Raw genomic sequence first — 16,313 nt, 5'->3', positions numbered from 1 at the left:
CTTGGTACTTCCTGGGTGCATAGCATGGAAGCTACTGTGCGCCTCCTTCAAGATATTCTTTTTCAGTTCCTCATTTCTTGGTACACATATTCTGCCTTTATAATATAAGCATCCATCTCCTTTTAACTCATAGTCAATCTCCTTCCCCTCTTGAGTTCTGCCCATAACAGTTAGCAACTTTTTATCCCTTAACTGTGCTTCTTGTATTTGTTGTAACAAACTTGGCTTTACACACAACTCAGCCAAAAGTACCCCATCCTGTGCTAAAGACAACCGAGCATTCAATGCTCTCAAAGCCATCATGGACTTCCTGCTTAGGGCGTCAGCCACTACATTTGCCTTCCCAGGATGGTAGTTGATCACACAGTCATAGTCTTTAAGGAATTCAATCCATCTCCTCTGTCTCAGATTGAGTTCCTTCTGAGTTGGCAAGTACTTTAGACTCTTGTGATCAGTGTAGATGTAACACTTCTCACCATATAGGTAATGCCTCCATATCTTCAATGCAAATATTATTACCGCCAATTCCAGATCATGAGTTGGGTAGTTCTTTTCATGTGGCCTTAGCTGTCTAGAAGCATAGGCAACTACTTTCCCTTCCTGCATCAGAACACACCCAAGCCCATTGTGAGAGGCATCACTGTAGATCACATAGTCTTTCTCTGACTCTGGCTGTGTCAACACTGGAGCTTCTGTAAGCATAGCCTTCAGCTTCTCAAAGCTGGTTTGACATTTATCATTCCAGTCAAACTTTGCATTCTTATGTAGTAACTTAGTCAGTGGGGGTGCTATAAGGGAAAATCCTTTCACAAATCTCCTGTAGTATCCAGCTAACCCCAAAAAGCTTCTGACTTCCGTTACATTTCTGGGAGGCTTCCATTCAACTATTGCTTCAATCTTCCTTGGATCTACCCTGATCCCATCTGCTGACACAATGTGTCCAAGGAAGGATATCTCATCCAACCAAAAGTCACACTTGGACAACTTAGCATACAACTGCTTTTCCCGCAGTGTCTGTAGTACTACTCTCAGGTGTTCATCATGCTCTTCCCGGTTCTTAGAATACACTAAGATATCATCTATAAAGATATCATTAGGTCCATGAAAGCTGCTGGTGCATTTGTCAGCCCAAATGGCATCACTAGGAACTTATAGTGTCCATACTGGGTCCTGAAAGCAGTTTTAGGAATATCTGTCTCCTTCACTCTCAACTGGTCATAGCCTGATATGAGATCTATCTTGGAGAATACTCCAGCTCCCCTCAACTGATCAAACATATATTTAATTAAATATAAAATATATTTTTTTTATAATAATATTTATAAATTTTATTTTATATAAAATGAAATTTCAATATTTTATAAAATTGTTAAAATTTTAAAATATAAATTATTAATTAAAATAATTTTTAATGTAAAATATTCATTACAATATATAAAATTAAACGAATTTGAGAGTTTTTTTAAGATAATAATAAATGAATTTGAGACCAATTTAAATAGTTGAGAATAAATTTTAATTAAATTTAGGATGAAATTGAATTTTAATAATATTAATTAAATTTAAGTAGAATAATTTTTATGAATACCCTACTCATTCTCATCTATATTCCAACATGTTTCTTCTCTTATTAAATTAAGGCTCATTAATATTTTTCATGAAAATTATTTTTTAAAAATATTTATTATAGAAATATTTTTATTATTTATTTATAATATTAAATTAATAATATATATTTAAATAATATATATAAATATTTTTATATTTTAATAAAACTGTTAAAATTTAAAAATAATTTTCTCATTTTAAAATAAGAATTATTTCCTTAAAAAATAATTTAAATTTTTCTTTAATTAATAAAATATTTTTAATTTATTTATTTTTTTAAAAATCTCAAACACTAAAAAATTTTTTAAAACAATATTTTTTACAAAACAAACAAAACACTGAACCTTCAAACATTTCAACCATCAGCCTCTATATCTCTTCTTTTCCTTGAAAACTACAATGGCAGAAGCAGTCCTCTTCAATCTTGCATTTCTACCTCTTTTCCAACTATTTTTTTATTGTCCTTGATTGTGATTGTAGCATAAATTAATCAAACTACATTTTTTTTTTCATTTGTTACGATTTTTCTTTTTCAATGGAATCATCTTTAATTCTATTTGTTTCACTTGTATATAGAGGCATAAACCAATTAAGCCGAACAAGACTATAAATTAAATCATTAAATAAATTTATTATTTAACCATTTTACAAACTTGTTAAATTAGCTTGTTATGTTTAAATTTAACTCAATTACCTTAATTATCATTTCATAATACTATAAATATATTAATTTTATCTATGATTATAAAATAATATATTGATAATTATTAGTTAAAAATATTATATAATTAAGTTATATGAAATATAATTATAAAATTAAGAATACACATATATTTGAAAAAATTTATAATTTAATCTATTTATCTTGATAAAATTAATTATGTAATTTTTTTGTTTTAAAAAATATATTAATTGAGCGTGTTCAAAAAAAAGAAAAATTAGTATAGTTGGAAACGACCTGACATGTTAACAGCGAAACGCGTAATTGACTTTTCTTCGCTATCCTCTGGTGCACTCATCATCTCAAAAGACAGTTATGCCCTTGTCACCAAATGCACAAGCTTTAAAATTTTTATTAATATATTGGCAGCTTTTCAACATATTTCTTCTCTTATTGAATCAAGACTTTCAGACACTGCAACCATCACCTTCTAATTCTATAGCTCTTCCTTCCCTTACAAACAACAATGGCAGAAGCATTCCTCTCCGATCTTGCAATAGAAATAATGACAAAGTTGGGTTCCCATACTATCCAGGAGATTGGCCTGTACTGGGGCTTCAAAGACGAGCTTCACAAGCTCAACAGAATGGTATTCGAGAGAGAGTTTATTTACAGCTAATTAGCTACAGTCTATTACAAAGTAGTTAGCTAATTTTGTTAAGCTGCTTAGTTTGGTAGCTCCAGCTGGTGTATGTAAATGCTAGACGCGTGTTTGTCATTTTTCTGATTCTCGTTTTTCTGGTTCCATTTGATAAATTTTCAGGTATCCACCATCAAAGTTGTGCTTCTTCATGCAGAGGAGCTGTCATCGGAGAATCGTCAAGTCAAAGAGTGGCTTTCGATGCTCAAAGATGCATTTTATGATGCTGATGACTTGTTGGATGAGTTGTCACTCAAGGCTTTACAAAAACAAGTTATGACTGGCACAAGAATGGCCAAGGAGGTACGCCTTTTCTTTTCCATCTCAAATCCATTTGCTTATGGTCTTAAAATGGCTCATAAGATTAAGGCAATCAGAGAAAGATTAGATGAGATAGCTGAAAATAGGAAGTTTTTCTTGGAGGAGCGCCATGAGGAGAGGCGTATTGCAGCTAATAAGGGCAGGGACCAAACTCACTCCTTTCCACCTGAAGTAGTTGTTGGCAGGGAACATGATAAGGAGGCAATTATAGAGCTTCTGTTGAAATCCAATGATGAAGAGAATGTGTCAATTATTCCCATAATTGGAATTGGTGGATTGGGAAAGACAACATTAGCCCAACTTGTGTATAATGATGAGAAAGTCAAAGGGCAATTTGAGCTAAAAGCATGGGCATGTGTCTCAGATAATTTTGATGTAAAATTAATAGTTGAAAAGATTTTAGAATCTGTGTCTTGTCAGAAACCTAATAGTAGCGAGATGGATGCATTGAAAAGTCTCCTTCATGAAAAAATTATTGGGAAGAAATACTTGATTGTGTTGGATGACATATGGAATGAGGATTCAGAAAAATGGAATCGCTTAAAGGACTTGCTAGTTGGTGGTGCAAGAGGAAGCAAAATAATAATAACCACGCGACTTAGAAAGGTTGCAGAGTTGGCTCGCCCCATTGCTATGTATGAATTACAAGGCTTGCCTAAATCTGAATCTTGGTCATTGTTTGAAAAAATAGCATTCAAGCGAGGACAAGTGGTAAGTCAAAGCCATGAAGATATAGGAAGGGAAATTGTAGCAAAGTGTTTGGGGGTTCCTTTGGCCATAAGAACAATAGGAAGTCTCTTGTACTTTAAGGATCCCGAATCTGAATGGTTATCCTTTGAAAGTAAAGAACTCTCAAAGGTAGATCAGTGTGAAAGTGATATTTTGCCTACTCTTAAGTTGAGTTATAATTATTTACCTTCGCATTTGAAACAATGTTTTGCATATTGTGCGTTATTTCCAAAAGACTACAAAATTGATGTTGATGTGTTAATACATCTTTGGATGGCACAAGGTTATGTTAAGTCATCCGATCCGAGCCAATGTCTTATAGATGTTGGTCTTGAATATTTTGGTGATCTTCTTTGGAGGTCTTTCTTTCAAGAAGTTGAAAAAGATGACCTTGGTAATTATAGAACTTGTAAAATGCATGATTTGATGCACGACCTTGCAATGTCGGTTGTTGGAGAGGAGTGTACTTCATCAAATTTTGAGGTGGGATATACGAATGAGAAAACTCGTCATATATCATTTAAAATTGATTGGCTCTCACATGCAGAAGTAATTTTACCTTCCATGCTTAAGGCAAATAAGGTACGGACATTCCTTTTGACATTTGGCCAACGGGAACGAAAGCCTCAAATCAAAAACTATGCAACGTGATGTTTACTAAATTGAGATGTTTAAGGGTGTTAGATCTACGAGGATTAGAAATGAAGTATGTGCCACCTTCAGTTGAGAAATTGAAGCATCTAAGGTATCTTGATCTTTCTGAGAATCCAAGTATCAAAACACTTCCTGATTCAATCACCAAACTACAAAACTTACAAATTCTGAAACTGGTAGAGTGCATGGCACTTGAACAATTGCCAAAAGACATGAGAAGGTTGGTCAATCTCAGGTGTCTTGACCTCAGATATTGTTTTTGGTTGACTCATATGCCACGTGGGATTGGACAATTGAGTTCACTGGAGAGATTATCAAGATTTGTGGTAGCCAAGGATAATACTGTGTGCAGTGGACTCGGTGAATTACAAGGATTGAACAACTTGAGAGGAGAGTTGAAGATTGTGAATTTGCGTTATGTGAAAAATGGTACATCTGAATTTAAGGCGGCCAATTTGAAAGAGAAGCAACATCTTCAGATCCTGGAATTAGTATGGAATGAAGACGGTGATGATAGTGAGGGTGCAAATGACGTTGAGAATGATGAAATGGGGTTGGAAGCGTTACGGCCCCACCAAAATTTGAAAGAGCTATCTTTGGAGTTCTACAGAGGAGTGAAGTTTCCCAGCTGGATTTCTTCCCTCACAAATTTGATGTCCATTTGTTTCTGCTCTTGCAAAAGCATAAAGCGTTTCCCACCATTTGATCAGCTTCTTTCTCTTAAATCTTTGTGCATTTCTGGATTAACTAATCTAGAGTATATAGATACTGATGGAGGATCTTCATCATTCTTTCCTTCCCTAACACAACTCTACCTCACAAACTGCCCTAATCTGAAGGGATGGTTGACATGCATGAGGAATGATGGAACGGCAGACCTCCTTAGATTTCCTTGTCTTTCCTTTTTGTATATCCATAATTGCCCTAACCTGACTTCCATGCCATTAGTTCCGTCTTTAGAAAGGTTGCATTTTCGTGGTAGCGGTGGGAACCCATTGGAGCATATAATAAAGATGATTATTTCAGCATCACAGTCCAGCTCCTTCTCCTTCTCATCCTCTTCTTCTTCTTTCCCAATCTCTCAATTTAAATATCTAAGCATTTATGAAGTTGAAGATTTAGAATTTCTGCCAGAGTTGCTGTTTAACCTCGCTTCTCTCCAAAGTCTGACTATTCAGAATTGCCAAAAAATAACAACTCTGTCACGTGATGAGAATGACAAAGGAATGCAATGGCAGGGCCTTCAAAACCTCCGTTCTCTATATCTTTGGTTTAATCGAAACTTGGTGTCTCTCCCAAAGGGACTTCAGTATGCTACCACTCTGCATCGTCTCGATATCGGTGTTTGTCCTAATTTGATGTCTTTACCAGAGTGGATGGACAACCTTACTGAATTACAATTTTTGTGGATAAGGGGTTGTCCCCAACTATCAGCAAAATGTGAAAAGAATGTTGGGGAGGATTGGCCTAAGGTTGCTCACATCCCAAATATTTCTATCAATGGCAAAGTAATTCAACGGAGTCTTTGATTAGAAAAATCCTTTGCACTTTCCCTGGGTAGGTACTCATCTTCAACCTCTATCCTTTCTGTGTTTGAAAGGCTTTTTCTGGTTCTTTCATTTAACATTTGGTAGATTCCAATGCATTTCTATGCAGATGTGGCAACCCAATAACATCTTGCAATACACTGTTCTCTGACCTAAAGGTGAGAATTAGTATCTGCACCATGATTAGGGTAACGAGTGAATTTCATTTGCAGTACTTGATTCTTTCATTACTTTGTCCAATTTCCAGGAATCATTGTCTGGCCTTCTTTAAATCGGGACAGAGGGACAACTAATTCTCTTTATCCCATTCACTTGTAAGTTAATCAACTGCCTAGCTTCTCTAATCGTCATTGTTCCCTTTCTAGCGTTTTGTTTTGAACGAGTGTACTTTTCTTGATATTTCTTACACTTGAACAAACTAAACGTTAAAAAGATTACAGAATTAACATCATTTGTTAATGTCTCAGAAAAAAAATGAGAATCTGGAGTTTCTCTTGGAAGATGTGAAGCATTTAGCAAACAATTTCTCCAAAATTGGAAGATGCAAGCTAATGCAAGTAACTACTTGTCCAGTGATAATGAACAGAGTCCCCTGCTCTCTTCTTTATTCTTGTGTTTCACTTCTGTGGAGAAACTTCAACTTGCAGTCAGTCTTCTACAACTTATTGTTTTCATTAACTCAAGAGGAATTGCATACAAAGCCAGCATCAGTTCTGGCTCTTCAATTTTTTGTTTTTGTGACTTGTTACTTAGCAGGTAGCTCATGTTTGTTACTTGTGTGGTTGGAATCTCTCTATTTCTTGTTTATTTGTTCCTAAGGTTTCTTCCTACAAATTAGCCGGAGTTTATGACCTTCCGTAGTATGCTATTTCATGAAAAAGTTACACGGAAAATTATACTTTTATAGCATGTGACTTATTTATCCTTAGACATTACAATGGTATCAATTTCTCATACACTTCTCAACTTTTCAACAGGTTGTTTGGGTTGGGTTTCAAAAAGATGCAAGGAGAAAAAACAGGATTGGCAGACAATTCTAACTCGATGCTCATGTCCCCATGCTTGTGTATGGTTTCAGAAGTATCAACAAACCAGTGTTGTATGGATTTGCCCTTTTTCTAGTCTGATAAATATCACACTTCGATATAATAATACATATGACTCTGGATTGCGATGGATGCTGACACTTGAAGACCATGTAATTCTTCAGACCATTCTGGTATTGCTAGAATTATCCAACAAGTTGAATGTTTATATGAGATATTGTTATTGTTTATCTATTTTTTCGTTTTCCTTTCTAACATGTTGGTCTTTTGCAATTGGAGTGTTCTTGTAGGAGATGTAAGAGAGGAAGTGTGAAATAAATATTTCCCATTGGTTTCTTCAAACTTCAGATAATTAAAATGAATGATTCTCCTCTCCTATTTCAAGATGGAGAGAACAGTTGAGGATTGGCCTTTATTGTCTCAGAAACACTAATTTTGGTACTTTCATCTCCTATGAATGTCCATTTACAAACAAAAATGGTGCATTTATTCAAGTACTAATTGGTAGCATGGAAGAGAGGAAAAACATTAATGCCAACTGCCAAGGGTTTCGACAAACAAGTGCTTTTCCTTAGTTCCCTATTTTCTTTCTGCTTATGATAAGAAAATTCTGCTTTTCTTTAATTATCTCCTCCTTTCTGTTTTGACAAGAAAATTTTGTTTGGTAGGTTGGTTGGGGTGAATACTTCCTTCTTTTTGAGAAATTTTCAAGTCTAGTGAAACTCGCACTTTTATATGTACCATATTGCCCATTGAACGCAAGTGTAATGTGTGGATAAGAACCCTTGAACAGCTTTTTATTCAACCCAAGCAGGTAATACTTCCTCACTTCTTCTTTTATTCACTTTCCTATGAACAGGAAGATTTACAAACTGCACTAAGAAATTTCATCTTAAACAAGGTTTGGCATCAGGATAATGCTTCAAAGGTTGTAATTTGAACCTTAAATCCGATTCTTCAATTGTGTGATATCACAGTGGATGATGATGACGATGCTTCAGAATTGGTAAGTAACTCATGATCAATGCCAGAGCAGAATTGTTTTGGAAAATTTTCTTAATGTTGGCAGGAAATAAGTATGTCTACAAAGAAAATTATATTACAAATAAGTACGTCTACAAAGCAAATTAATTGATCCTATAGAATATTAGAGGAAACCAACATAATGTTAAAAGAGTTTTTTGCATTGGTTTGCCTCAATTTCAGACATTCACTCCAGTGGTTCTGTCCTGTTTCAAAGAGCCAGAGAAGAGTGATTGAGGATGGCCTCTTTGTCTTATGGTACCAATCCTTGTAACCTTAGAAGTTTGAACAAGCATGACCTTGCATTTATTCAATTGCTAGTTGGTAACTGAAAAAAATTTAAAAAAAATAAAAACGAGGAATATTAAGAGTTTCAACAAAATCATACATTCATTTATTTATTTCTTCTGTTTCTGATATGAAACTCTTGTTTGACAGGGTTCAATATTGCTGGTTGAAGAGGTGTGGCATTACACGAAGCTCATTCTTTATCCAAGGTGAGAGTTTATGAAGGTAACATATCGTGAATTCATCCTGGACAATATTATTTAGTTTATGTAGTTGGTTTAACTGCTTAATTAAATTAAATTAAATATTTCTATCATGGGAAATACCTTCTTACATCACTCAAAATACAGAAAGCATAAGAAATTTAGGTGTTATATTTTAGATAAAACCCTTATCATATTTCATATTGATAATTTATTGAGTTCTCTTTTTAAACCAAACACTTTTTAACCTTTTATAAACTGACTTGCAACATGTTCCTCTGCAGTCAGAAATTTTAATGAAGTCCTGTCACGAAAGATACATTCCTATATAGATCTAGTGGCTTTCTCTGTGAGTTTGATCAAGGTGAGAAGATCTGAACACCTTGCATTTAAGTTCGCAGTGGAATTCAGTATATTTCCTTTCCAATATTTTTGTAAACCAAGATATTTAATTAAAGATGTTTAGCATGGAATCAATGATCAGGCCTAGCATGCCTTAGTTTTTTGTTCTTCCATTGATCTTTAATTGGGTTATCTCCCTATTTTTGTAGGCTCCAGTCAGGGTTCTTCACAAAGTATTCTGAAATCTCCAATGACTAATGTACTCTTAAAAACAATTTACCCTTTTGGATCTAGAGTGGTTCATGGAGGGACATGAGAATAGAAAACAATGCAAAATGATGCCTGCAAATTTGTCAAATGCATGCCTAACTCTTCCATGTAAATATTAGTAAAATGTTTGGGTCAAGCTTGATACGAGAAATAGAACACTTCAAGCAAAGAATATGCATATAACTGAGGAGATAGCTTGAAGTTCAACTGCAGACAAACAACAATGGTTACGGTCACGAATGATAAGACTGCAATCCTACTTGTAGAAATGGTTTTCCCCCCATATTGCAAGTTCTCACCAGCAAATGATTGCCCTTTTTTAATCATTTCCTGTATGTTCTGATGATCAATTTCATCTTTTCTACCCTCTTCTGGGGTTTACATGGGTTATGAATTCTATTATGCTTTCTAATTCACTTTTGGAAGAAACTCAAAAAGTCTGTAATTAACTGCATTTTGGAGGGAAGGCAGAAATTATAAAAGCAATGACAGAGATTTATGCAAATCATTGTTTGTAGTTGTGTTTTGGGTTGCAAACTATTGAAATGTGTATCTGAATTTTGCTATTTGCATTTAGTGCATGAGTGCAGGTATCTCTTCTTCTCTTCTACTGCTGTTAACTCTAGCCATCCAGCCATCAATATCTTCTTCTTCTTCTTCTTCTTCCACATATAAATTACCGAAATATAGCCACTAAAGAAATATTATATTTAAATATATAGTATTTCATTTGCTTAATAATAAATTACCGAAAAAATATTTTGTTCATTTTAACCTTATTTGAGATATAAAGTTTAAATAATTATGAGGCTCTCAAAAAAATTATAATAAGTAAAAACACATGAAAAATAAATCACAAATTTTCATAATTTTTTTTGGTAGTCATTTAATAATTTTTATTTAAAATCAGAAATAAAAGATAGCATTTATTTTAGTAATATAGGCCTAAAATTGCATATATAATAATAAAATGTAGGGCGCTGATTCAGTAAAAAGTAAATTTGCATGGGTTCATGCATGGTGAGAATTTTTAGCCTTTTTAAATGCTCCGATTCCTTATTTTTTACTTTATCTAAAATACAAAGATATTCTAGGCCATTAATTATTTCAATCTTACACTGTTCCTTCCTACTGCATAATCAAGGATGAGGAGCTTGAGGACTGAAACTAACTTCAGAAGCTGTTTGTTCCTTATTATCATTTCCAAGAAGTCCCTTTTGTAGTAGACGACGATCACCAAGAGTTCCATTTTCTGAAGCCAAGCTCAACACCAAGAGAACAAGGGATTGTTCCACCAGCAATAATCAAGATTAGCAATATCAGCTTCATCATCAAACTGGACAACAATTAATATATACTTCGGATTACATATATACACTAGGCAATTGCCGCACGTTGTGCGGGTTTTTAATTTTTTTTTTTAATTGTTGTTATAGGAGGGTCTTATTTATCATTTTCAAATTTAAGAATTTCTTTTATCATTTTGATTCGTAAATATAAATGTGAATGATATTAACAAAAATTAAAAACAAAAAATGAGACAGTTGATTCAATATTTGAACCAATACTTGCACTCTCCGTATGAAGAACACATCCTCCTGTCAAGTTGCATGATTAAACTGCTAATAGTTCTTTCAATGAAGTACATGTTCTTTCCTGGTAATAACATGATTCTCAATGATGCAGCCAGATAGATAAAGCAGAAAATGAAAACCTATCACTTTTCAAGGTAAGCAACAATGAAACAAACCGATGTAGATAATTAAAAATAAACAAACTGATCTAAGGGCACTTCTATTTGCATTGAGTAGAAAGAAGAAATAAAGAGGAAGATGGAGTCTTAAAAAGAAAAAAAAAAGTAGGAAGTAACTTTTAGAATGTGAACCATTTAAAAATTTCAAGTTGGAAATTTCATGAATAATGCTCATGATCATGATGCAGACAGATCATATCATCTTTAATGTAATTATCAAGATTCTTTAATACATTGAATTTCAACTTTCTAAAGGGATTTTTGTAGTAAATCTAAATTCTACATTACAACTTGAAAATCATTCAAGATTCTATTAATTAAAAATTTAATTTGGCTCTATTTATTTTTTTAATAAATTAAATTTAAAGTTAATTTTTAAGCTATTTAATAAATGAGTTGAGTTTGAATTTATTAAAATTAATTTATTAAATTAATTTGCAAACTAACTTAATATTTTTGAGTGAATTCATTAAATAAATTCATAAACTAACCCATTAAATAAATTTATTATTTACTCATTATAATATTAATATTTATCATTGTATCAAAAACTTAAGCCGTTAACAGATAAATTATATATTATATCAATTATATCATATATCATATAGTTACTTTTTTAAAAAAATTTTCAGCTCTCTCATTTCAATTAAAAGGGCTCAATGATCCAGATGAAACGCGTAATTAACTTTTCCTCACCATCTACGGGGAGTTTGGGGCATTCGTTATTGGGAGACTCAAAGACCATTATGCCCTTTCTCTCAATTGCACTTTTTTTTTCTTATTAATATTGGAACCTTGCAACATATTTCTTCCCTTACTAAATTAAGGCTCATTAACGTTTTTCATGAAAATTATTTTTTAAAAAATATTTTTTATGAAAATATTTTTTTATTTAATTATAATAATTTGAAAAATGATTTATTCTTTTAAAATAAAAAATTATTTTTTAAAAAAAATGGTTTAATTTTTTCTTTTATTAATAAAATATTTTTAATTAATTTATTTTTTGAATATCTCAAACACTAAAAAAACTTTTCAAAATAATATTTTTGGCAAAACAAATGATGCCTAAACCTTCAAATGTTTCAACCACCGGCTTCTATATCTCTTCTTTTCCTTAAAAACTACAATGGCATAAGCATTCCTCTTTAATATTGCATTTCTAACTCCTTTCCAACTATTTTTTATTGTCCTTGATTGTGATTGTATCATAAATCAAACTACATTTTTTTTTTGGGCTGTTTGTTCAGTGTATTTATTTCGTTTGTTATGATTTTTCTTATTCAATGGAATCATCTTTAATTCTATTTGTTTCACTTGTATACAGGGTTATAAACCAATCTAGTCGAGTCGCGTTTTGAAGAGTTTAGACTTGATTCATCAAAATTTTTTTAAACTCGAGCCAAACTCCAGCTTAACTCGTATTGAGCTCGAGCCAAATATTCATAAGTTTAAGTTTGACTCGTTTAGAAAATAAGTTCTAAACGAGCCAAGTTAAACTGAGCTTTTTATCAAATCGACTCTTGAACAGTTCACAAATAACTTGACTCATTTATAAAGTGATTTTAGGTTTTGGATATAAAGTTTAAACTAGGTAATTTTGATTAGGTTTCATATAAAAAATAATTTAATTTTCATAAAAAATTAAATTTAAATTACAAATAACTATATTTAATAAGTACATTTTATATATTGATTATATTGTAATTTTAAATAAGATATTATTTTTAGAACATTTATAAATAAAATAATAAATATTTATAATATAATGAAATACAATAATTAATATAAATATTTTGACAAATGAGCTAGTTTATGAGCTTATTTAACGAGTCTACTCTCGAGTCGAATTGTGAGCCTGCAAGTGAGCTAGCTCACGAGTTTTAACGAGCTAAACACTATAAAACTTAAACTAAGTTCATTTATTAAATGAGTCCAAAATTTAAACTTAAACTCGACTTATTTTTCAAATAAATCAAGTTAAATTAAATCTAATTTTTATAATCTCAAAAGGCTATAGAACAGTTCCTACTTGTGTACAAAATAAATGAGTTATATCCAACTGGTTCTAAGGCATTCTATTTATATTGAGTAGAAAGAAGAAATAAAGAGGAAGATGGAGTCTTAGAAATAAAGAAAAAACGTAACATTTAAAATGTGAACCATTTAAGAATTTCAAATTGGAAATTTCATGAATAATGTTCGTGATCATGATACACATAGAATATATCATTTTTAATGCAATTATCAAGATTCTTTAATACATTGAATTTCAACTTTCTAAAGGGATTTTTGTAGTAAATCTAATTCTACATTACCACTTAGAAATCATTCAAGATTCTATTAATTAAAATTTAATTTGACTCTATTTATTTTTTAAATATATTAAATTTATAGTCAATTTTTAAACTATTTAATAAATGTGTTGAGTTTAAATTTATTAAAGTTAATTTATTAAATTAATTTGTAAGCTAACTTAATATTTTTGAGTGAGTTCATTAATTAAACAAACTCATAACCAACTCATTAAATAAAATTATTATTTAATATGAAAAATTATATATTATATCAATTATATCATATATTATATAGTTGCTTTAAAAAAAAAAAAAACTCGGCTGTCTCATTTGAATTAAAGTGCTGACATTGTCCACATTAACAATATCTGTGCAACGCGTAATTAACTTTTCCTCACCATCTACGGGGAGTCTGGTGCACTCATCGTTGGGATAGTCAAAGACCATTATGCCCTTTCTCTCAATTGCACATTTTTTTTCTTATTAATATTTGACACTCTTCCGGCATATTTTTTCTCTTTTCAAATTAAGACTCATTAACGTTTTTCATGAAAATTGTTTTTTAAAAAATATTTTTTATAAAAAAGTTTTTTATTATTTAATTTTAATATTAAATTAATAATATATATAATATATATATAAGTATTTTTATATTTTAATAAAATTATAAAAATTTAAAAAATATTTATTCTTTTAAAAATAAAAAATTATTTTCTTTAAAATTAACTTAATTTTTTCTTTAATTAATAAAATATTTTTAATTAATTTATTTTTTAAATATCTTAAATACTAAAGAATTTTTTAAAACAATATTTTTTACAAAACAAATGAAGCTTAAACCTTCAAACGTTTCAACCGCCAGCTTCTATATCTCTTCTTTTCCTTAAAACTATTATGGCAGAAGCATTCCTCTTCAATCTTGCATTTCTACCTCTTTTCCAAATATTTTTTTATTGTCTTTGATTGTGATTGTAGCATAAATCAAACTACATATATAATTTTTTTTTTTGCTATTTGTTTAGTGTATTTATTTCGTTTGTTATGAATTTTTCTTTTTCAATGGAATCGTCTTCAATTTTATTTGTTTCACTTGTATACAAGGATATAAACCAATTGAGTCGAGTCGAATTTTAAAGAGTTTAAACTTGATTCATCAAAATTTTTTCAAACTCGAGCTAAGCTCGAGCATAACTCGTATTGAGCCCGAGCCAAATATTCATAAGTTGAAGCTTGACTCATTTAGAAAATGAATTCCAAATGAGCCGAGTTAAACTGAATTTTTTATCGAATTGACTCTTGAACAATTTATGAATAATTTGACTCATTTATAGAGTGATCTTAGGTTTTGGGTGTAAAATTTAAACTAGGTAATTTTGATTAGGTCTGTAACACCCTCACTTTAGATAATCCGTACGTTCTACTGTTCTGGTAACCAATATCTGACCGGACAGCCAGAATGTCTGGAACTATAATTAAACTAGAGTGATGAGTCATAAATAGACCAAATAATAGTAAGAAAAATTAAGGAAAAATTTTAGAAATGAAATACTACAAAGTTAAATGAGCTGATACCCCGGTGATAGGTGACCCTAACAGGAAGTTGCTGTCTTTACAGCTAGTAGCCCTAAACCCAAGGGAAATTCCGTGAAATAATTTTTGGGACTCCAGAAAAGAGTCATTGAGGTTTCGATGACATTAGAATGCCAAGAAAATACTTAGAAAAATTTTTAAATCAGTACAGACAATTTTAGTTTGTTAAGCAAAACGAAGGGCATTTTGGTCATTTCGCCTTTAGAGACGATTTTTGACAGACTTGTCAATTTAAGTAGGTGAATTATATGACTTAAAATGTGAACTAATATTGATGAAAAATTTAATTAAAAATGAATGGAAAAGAAAGAGAAAGAAAAATGAAATAAATACTTAATTATGACATAATATGATGTCATAAAGACCCCTTAGCCAATCACCATGCAACAAGCACACTTAAAACTCATTAAAAAGGTCAAAAATTGAAAAAGAATTTATGTTCTTCTTCTTCTTCCCTTGCTGGCCGAACCTCTCTCAAACAAATCCTCCATTTTCTCTTAGCTCCAAGCTTGATTCCCACCTTAAATCACCATAAAACTCTTAGTTCTCTTCACAAAAACTTGTTTATACCTATTGGGGAAGTTTTTGAATGCCAAGAATTGAAGAGAAAGTGAAGTTTAAGCTTGGGAAAATTCTGCTCAAAAAGGGTTAGTGCTACTACTCTTTAATTTCTCTTTAGATTTAATGTTGGAAGCATGAATTGACTTAGAATTTGAAAGAATTGAAAGAAAATATCCATGTATGAGCCACTTCCATTTTTGGCAGCCATGAATTAGGAAAGTGGTTGATGAGTTTTGATGCAATTAAAGATGTTTATGGGTGGCTTTGATGGTGATTATGAGACTTTGAACATAAATTGATGTGTGTGAAGTAGGATTTGAATATTTGGGAATTAGGGTTTGAGGAAGAATTAGGCTTTTTCAAAATTGATGGTCAATTAGGATTCTTAAGGTCAATTGATGACCAATTGGCATAGTTTGACCTTAATTTGGGATCAAATGTGATATTGGATATTGACATGGATTGGCTGCCTATGTGATGGATTCTGAACCATTGGAGTCCAGTGTGTTTGGACAGCCTTAATTGGATTTGTGTAGCTCTAGTGCAAGGCCAATTGGAGGTGAAATTACACATATAATACAACATTTTTTGTGAAGAAACCCTGCCCAGAAAACTAACCTAAGTTGACCTAAAAATTACTCCAATTCGGGTGACCAATATGCTGTCTCTGGAAAATGACCAAATGAACAGTATTTGTTCAAAAGGTCATAACTCAGTGTA

General features: G+C 31.6%; 2 protein-coding genes across 14 annotated transcripts; both read left to right on the top strand.

Moving 5' to 3' along the window:
- The first annotated feature begins 2,795 nt into the window (after nucleotides 1-2,795).
- Nucleotides 2,796-4,670, top strand: LOC131176534 (putative disease resistance protein RGA3). The gene is made up of 2 exons (XM_058141575.1): nucleotides 2,796-2,918; nucleotides 3,093-4,670. The coding sequence occupies exons 1-2, from the start codon at nucleotides 2,796-2,798 to the stop codon at nucleotides 4,668-4,670; spliced, it is 1,701 nt and encodes a 566-aa protein (XP_057997558.1).
- Nucleotides 4,659-9,909, top strand: LOC110651648 (putative disease resistance protein RGA3). 13 transcript variants are annotated; one of them, XR_009146553.1, is made up of 8 exons: nucleotides 4,659-6,230; nucleotides 6,330-6,378; nucleotides 6,468-6,534; nucleotides 6,688-8,272; nucleotides 8,473-8,547; nucleotides 8,728-8,802; nucleotides 9,065-9,144; nucleotides 9,332-9,909. XR_009146553.1 is itself a non-coding variant. In XM_058141576.1 (2 exons), the coding sequence occupies exon 1, from the start codon at nucleotides 4,670-4,672 to the stop codon at nucleotides 6,200-6,202; it is 1,533 nt and encodes a 510-aa protein (XP_057997559.1). In that variant the 5' UTR covers nucleotides 4,659-4,669; the 3' UTR covers nucleotides 6,203-6,230; nucleotides 6,330-6,534. The 13 variants fall into 13 exon arrangements, 2 of the variants coding, with proteins under 2 accessions (XP_057997559.1, XP_057997560.1); XR_009146557.1 differs by having other exon boundaries at nucleotides 6,468-7,704; nucleotides 7,935-8,272; XR_009146556.1 differs by having other exon boundaries at nucleotides 6,468-7,827; nucleotides 7,935-8,272.
- Nucleotides 9,910-16,313: the final 6,404 nt, after the last annotated feature.

Source organism: Hevea brasiliensis, unplaced genomic scaffold (genome assembly GCF_030052815.1).
Source record: "Hevea brasiliensis isolate MT/VB/25A 57/8 unplaced genomic scaffold, ASM3005281v1 Scaf152, whole genome shotgun sequence".
NCBI lineage: Eukaryota > Viridiplantae > Streptophyta > Magnoliopsida > Malpighiales > Euphorbiaceae > Hevea > Hevea brasiliensis.
Note: the sequence above shows the minus strand (reverse complement) of the source record. Positions and strands in the feature narration are given on the sequence as shown.